The sequence below is a fragment of the Dendrobates tinctorius genome, unplaced genomic scaffold (genome assembly GCF_039654945.1).
Source record: "Dendrobates tinctorius isolate UK_male_01 unplaced genomic scaffold, ASM3965494v1 ptg000442l, whole genome shotgun sequence".
Taxonomy (NCBI): domain Eukaryota; kingdom Metazoa; phylum Chordata; class Amphibia; order Anura; family Dendrobatidae; genus Dendrobates; species Dendrobates tinctorius.
The window spans coordinates 664,673-671,187 of record NW_027362105.1 but is presented as its reverse complement, the minus strand read 5'-3'; the positions used below and the strand labels follow the sequence as shown (position 1 = coordinate 671,187).

Here is a 6,515-nt window from a genome sequence, read left to right as displayed (position 1 = left end):
AATGGACACTGAACATAAATGAATCAATGACATGTGGAAGGATTCTTACATAGTAAATAACATGTGTATCAGCATATCAAAACTGCGCAATTGTGCCAGAGAGAACCCGGGAGACGACCCGCCCAGCGGTCCAAATGACCGAAGTGTGGAAACAAGTAAAGGCAGGCTGCTTACCGGGGAGCAGAGGAGGTGAAGGCCCATGCAACGACACCCGACGTACGTTTCGCGCCCGCCACAGGCGCTTTATCACCCTTATCCTCTTGCACATTGACCCCTCTGGATGGTTTTTTTTTTTTTTTTTTTTTTTTTTGGCGCTCTAGACATGTACAACTATGTACAATACACATTTAATTGAGTATGCCATATTTGACTATCTTTTACCATTAGACACATGTCTGTTATGTGCAATGCCCATGGGCTGACTGAACGTTGTGCCATGTAGATTTCGAGCACTGGTATCATTTTATTTACCCTGTCCTTGTCTGTCCTGATGGTTGTATCATTGGGGCTTATCCCCCCTATTTTAGTCAACTTGTATACTTGTCAGCACTTGATGTGAGTATTAATAAAATTTATACTTTTGCATATATTTTGTATCCGTTACTCCGTTTTCTCCTTTTTAAGATTAGCATATGGAGTGGTAATCCATGCACAAGGCGTTTTTGGACCATGGTCACCGCCTTGTCTCGTTCTCTGATACTGGGCATTATCATATAATTATTGATTGTATCTGTGTTTTTCACAGAATTTTCCTGCCCGAATATGGATTTTCGTGCACGCGACACGACGTGGCGTGCGCAGCTTAATGATGCTCTCCAGGACAGTAGTGGCGGGGACACTGGTGGTTGCAGCGGTGATATGCAAGCAGCTATGTTGAAATTCAGAGATCTGCTCAGGAAACGCACACGCATATGGTGGAACCATGAATTTCTTGACAAATATATTCAGAATAATCTTATCCCTAGGGGTCTGCGTATCCAGGTCTTCCCCTCTTTCCCCATTCAGGATGATGATTTCAAAGCCAAGTGGGAGGAGTTGGCCAATGTATGTTCTATGGGTTTTTTGGACCTATTGAAAACACAAAATAAAAAAACGCTTACTCTTCTCGAGAGTGAGATCGAAATTATTCAATTGGATTTACAAAAAGGCTTAACTGGGGAATCACTCAAAAAGTTTAACGATGAACTTGATGTTGACCTCCAAAAATGGGCCCAAGAAACACAAGCAACCAAGACGAAGAAACTCAAACGAGATATACAGGATAAATTAACGGCCCATGTGTACAGATGGCGCCATCCTCCTGATAGATCCAGACAGTTATATAGGAGTATGTCACGTTCTCGATCTAGATCTACATCTATTAAATCCACTGTTTCTGTTGACGACGAGGCATCGGTGCAGCTGTCTCATCCAGGTGGTACCCTCAGCTCCAGCTCTGACCCCGTAACTAAACGTGTGGTTACACGGCAATCTGCCAGAAAGAAGACATACACCGGACGCAATTTTACTGATTACTCAGCTGGTGGCCTTCAGGTAGTTAACCTCTCAACACATGCTCTTACACAACCCCAGTTGGAGGTTTTGAGTCGTGGACTGACTTTCTCCCCCACTAATCCTTTTAACTTTTTTGTAGCACTGAAGGATCTTCACCTGTTCTCCAGAAAGCTACTATTACGCAAGCTACACCATAAGAATATCTCTCAGGAGTCGTTGACGGAGAGTGAGATGGAGGCACTTCGGGTTTTGGAGGATCTTCTCGATGAGCAGACACCACCAAGTAGGAGTAAGTTTCCTCCACACGTTTTGCCGAAATCCACGAGATTCCCCCCCCTGTCTCTCAGTCCCGCCATCGACATTTTTACAAAACTAGTCGCAGAGGATTTCAGAAAATTACCATCTAGACGTAAATTTGACAACCTCACATGGAGACAGCGGAAGGCTATCTCCGAATTACAATCACTTTCGGGGGTGGTTTTCAAACCTGCTGACAAGGGGGGGAATATCGTGGTATGGCCTACACATATGTATGAACGTGAGGCACATAGGCAATTGAGAAACCGTAATACTTACGAAAGGTTATCCTATAACCCGACTGCCTCCTTCTCGCTCTCCCTTCAGCGTATTCTTGTTCGAGCTTTGGAGGGGGGTATTATAACCAAAACGGTCTTTGAGGGGCTGATGGTCCGAACCCCAAAGACACCCACCTTCTATCTCTTGCCTAAGATCCACAAGGACGCCGTCGAGCCGCCTGGCCGTCCGATTGTGTCTGGTATTGAAGGGCTCTGCGACCCAGTATGTAAATTTCTTGACTTCTACCTCTAACCACTGGTTGAATTATTACCATCTTACATTAAAGACACAACGGACGTCCTCACGCGGGTTGACGGCGTCCTTGTGGACGGTCATACCTTTCTGGTGACCGCGGACGTAGAGTCCCTTTATACATGTATTGACCATACCCTCGGTTTGGATGCGGTCCGCCTCTTCCTGGGGATGTCCGACCTGGACGGCCCGATGTGTGGACTACTCCTTGAGCTGCTGCAGTTTGTCCTTACCCACAATTTTTTTGTATTCAAAGATCAATTCTATCGTCAGCGGTGCGGCACGGCGATGGGCGCGGCCTGTGCGCCCTCGTACGCTAATCTCTTCTTGGGTGCCTGGGAGAGATCCATCTTTGGCGACGAGGGCGCGCCGGCCGCTTCCCATGTGCTGTGCTGGCACCGCTATATCGATGATGTTTTATTTTTTTGGGACGGGACACTGCAGCAGCTCGGGGACTTCATGGCATGGCTCAATGCTAATACTTTTAACATTAGATTGACATTTAAATATGATCTTAAAACTATTGACTTCCTGGACGTCACACTGGAGATCGACGATACACGCCGGATCCAGACTGACGTGTACAGGAAGCCCACTTCTGTCAACTCTTTACTCCATGCCGAGTCCGCACATAACACCTCTACCATCAGGGCCGTTCCTGTCGGTCAGTTCCTCAGGATGAGGCGGATCTGCTCCACCGAGGATGGTTTTGAAAGGCAAGCTAGGGACCTACAGACTCGTTTTCGCAACCGGGGATATAGTAACAGGAGCATACGAAAGGGTTACAGTAGAGCCAGGGCTACTGCCCGTAGGGACTTGCTTTATCCGAGGCGTGATAATACTGGGAGATCTGCTAAGTCAGGTGGATCTGCCCCAATACGTTTCATCTCTACCTTCAATCATGAATGGGAACACATGAGGAGCATTTTGGCCAAACACTGGGCAATTCTTGGCTCGGAGCCATCTCTGGGCCAGGTTATCGGTGATCGTCCTCTGATGACTTCAAGAAGATGTAGAAACTTGAGGGATTTTTTGGTCAAGAGCCATTACATCGCGACGACAACGAACCCCTTTGGATCTACTGGTCCAACTCGGGGGTGTTTTCCTTGCGGCCACTGTGTTGCCTGCCCGAATGTCCTTCGCTGCTCCTCCTTTCAGTCCTCCGATGGTGAAAAAGATTTTCACATCAAACAACACATTTCCTGCAGTAGTACTAATGTCATATACTACGCGACATGTGGGTGCCCACTGATATATGTGGGCCTCACATCAAGAGAATTACGTGTGAGAGTTCGTGAGCATGTTAGGGACATTCGGGCGGCCAAGACAGTGGTCGATCCTACTACCCTTAAGACCATCCCACGTCACTTCAGATCCTCCCATGATTGTGACCCGGGGTCCTTCATGGTAAGAGGTATTGAATGTGTACACTTGGGAATCCGAGCTGGAAATTACAAAAAGGCGTTGGCCCAGAGAGAGGCTAAGTGGATCGTCGCCCTGGATACTATGACCCCCAAAGGACTTAACGAATCTCTGAGTTTCTCCTCATTTTTATAGCTTCTGCTGTCTCCGCTGCACTCACCATTGTTTCATTTTTTTAGGCCCTATCAACATTCGGTTTGTATGATTTTAACTTTTTGTCTTTTTATATATTTTTTTAGTTTCCCTGTGTTTTCTGTGTTGGCTACATGTGGACTCACTGGTACCATTGTGTGGTGTGGACCCCTCTATTCTGGATGTCCGTACCCACGCCTGCGTTTATTATCTGTTGGATCTGGAAAGAATATCTACCTTCATCATTGTTTCACGGCATATTGATATTATGGAGAATGCGGACACTCCATCGTGTTCGGGTCACTCGTCTATTACTATATAAGAAGAAGAGAAAGGAAGAAGGGGGAAAGAAAAAAAGAAAAAAAAAAAAGTTTTTCTGGACTGTTGCATCAATCTTATTGTGTGCCTTTACAATCCTTACTGGTGCTCTGGATTTTTGGTAGCATACACTATCATATAATGTGTTTATATTGTTTGCCCCAATTATGATTGATGTCACTATCTTTACTGTATTTCCTCCATGGTCTGTCTTGGTTTATTATTTATTTTTTATTTTTTACTTTTCTTCTCCTGATTCTTTATGCTGTGACCTTAGTGCGCATACCTGCGCTCACCCGTTGCTCCGATATGGGTTTGGGCGTCTGCCCGCCTCAGGTTATACACGGGGTTAAATTCCCTCTGTTTTCCCTGACGCGTGACGCCTGCCCCATCTCCTGGAGGACTGAGGTGTTGCACTGAGTATGCGCCGCTATTATGGTCTGATTACATCTTTATCATTCATTGAGCTCTGACACTTTTTGTCAACGCAATACACTGCGCAGGCGTCTAGGGTAACGATGCTATCTAGTTTTTATATGAGTGCGGTTTTGTCCCGCCATATTTTTATTTTTTTTGTGACCATACTATTGATCACTTCCTGGTTTGAGTGAGCTGCACTGCGCATGCTCTGTCCGCTGCCTTTGGTTGGTAGACCTGCCCCATGTGACCGCTTTCAAGTGGGAGGTCTTTCTGCATAAAAACATGGTGGTTCACCTCAGTCAACACTCCCTTGATAAAGCGCCTGTGGCGGGCGCGAAACGTACGTCGGGTGTCGTTGCATGGGCCTTCACCTCCTCTGCTCCCCGGTAAGCAGCCTGCCTTTACTTGTTTCCACACTTCGGTCATTTGGACCGCTGGGCGGGTCGTCTCCCGGGTTCTCTCTGGCACAATTGCGCAGTTTTGATATGCTGATACATATGTTATTTACTATGTAAGAATCCTTCCACATGTCATTGATTCATTTATGTTCAGTGTCCATTGGACTTGCACATTGACCCCTCTGGATGTTTTTTTTTTTTTTTTTTTTTTGGCGCTCTAGACATGTACAACTATGTACAATACACATTTAATTGAGTATGCCATATTTGACTATCTTTTACCATTAGACACATGTCTGTTATGTGCAATGCCCATGGGCTGACTGAACGTTGTGCCATGTAGATTTCGAGCACTGGTATCATTTTATTTACCCTGTCCTTGTCTGTCCTGATTGTTGTATCATTGGGGCTTATCCCCCCTATTTTAGTCAACTTGTATACTTGTCAGCACTTGATGTGAGTATTAATAAAATTTATACTTTTGCATATATTTTGTATCCGTTACTCCGTTTTCTCCTTTTTAAGAGGTGTTATTACATGTCTGATAGTTTTCTTTGTTTTACCTTTTGCCCCCGGTGGTCACAGGTGTTATTACATGTCTGATAGTTTTCTTTGTTTTACCTTTTGCCCCCGGTGGTCACAGGGGTTATTACATGTCTTTGGTTTCTCTGCTGATGGTGACCACTCCTCCTTTCCTATATAAGGTCACCTGGTGTATCAGCTGAGGTTTGGTTATAGCAGGTCCTTGGTGGATTCCAACCACGGTGGAGTTAGCAGCTGGCTCTGAGGTGTTTAGCCACTGCTGAAAGCTGATCTGGTGCTAAACTCTGCTGCCCGGTGTTTGCAGCAGAGAAAGATGTGAAGGTAGCAGCTAGCTCTGAGGTGTCGAGCCACTGCTGAAGATGGTGAAGGTAGCAGCTGGCTCTTAGGTTTTCGGGCCACTGCTGAAAGCTAATCCGGCGATGAACTCTGCTGCCCAGTTACCTCAGCAGAGAAAGATAAGTGTTTTGTTGTTTTCCCCCATTTGGTGTATTTTCCTTCGTGTGTATTAGTGCAGCGGTGGGACCAGTGTCCGCACTAACCAGTTCCGTAGTAAGGGATAAGTGCAGGGCTAGTGAGGGATTCAGGTATCCTGGTCAGCGACAGGTGAAGAGCCTGTATAGAAAACGTTAGGAGTGTTCAGGGACACTGCCTCATGAGTGCAGGAGGTCTCCATGTCCCCGTACCCTATTGCAGGGCCCACCGTTGCAACTGTTTCCCCGGCGTTCCCCTTTTGTCTTGTTGTATCAGTTACCTACCTGCGAGTCATGTCACACAGGACAGGTCCACTTGACAGGATTGGGATAAAACTGAATGGAAGGAGACACAGATTAGATATTAGAAAAAACTTCCTGACAGTTAGGGTGATCAGTGAGTGGAACAGGCTGCCACGAGAAGTGGTGAGTTCTCCTCCAATGGAAGTCTTCAAACAGAGGCTGGACAAACATCTGTCTGGGATCATAG

The 6,515-nt window shown here is 46.1% G+C and overlaps 1 protein-coding gene across 1 annotated transcript; it reads left to right on the top strand.

Moving 5' to 3' along the window:
• Positions 1-581: 581 nt before the first annotated feature.
• Positions 582-6,235, top strand: LOC141077366 (uncharacterized). The gene is made up of 2 exons (XM_073564262.1): positions 582-1,783; positions 3,984-6,235. The coding sequence occupies exons 1-2, from the start codon at positions 763-765 to the stop codon at positions 4,196-4,198; spliced, it is 1,236 nt and encodes a 411-aa protein (XP_073420363.1). The 5' UTR covers positions 582-762; the 3' UTR covers positions 4,199-6,235.
• The last annotated feature ends 280 nt before the right edge of the window (positions 6,236-6,515 follow it).

What these genes read in the sequence shown, in the direction of transcription:
- LOC141077366 (XM_073564262.1), top strand. Translation starts at nt 763, where the DNA reads ATGGATTTTCGTGCACGCGACACGACGTGGCGTGCGCAGCTTAATGAT. An exon ending in GCAGACACCACCAAGTAGGA is followed by an intron (nt 1,784 to 3,983) that starts GTAAGTTTCCTC and finishes ATATTTTTTTAG; the next exon opens with TTTCCCTGTGTTTTCTGTGT.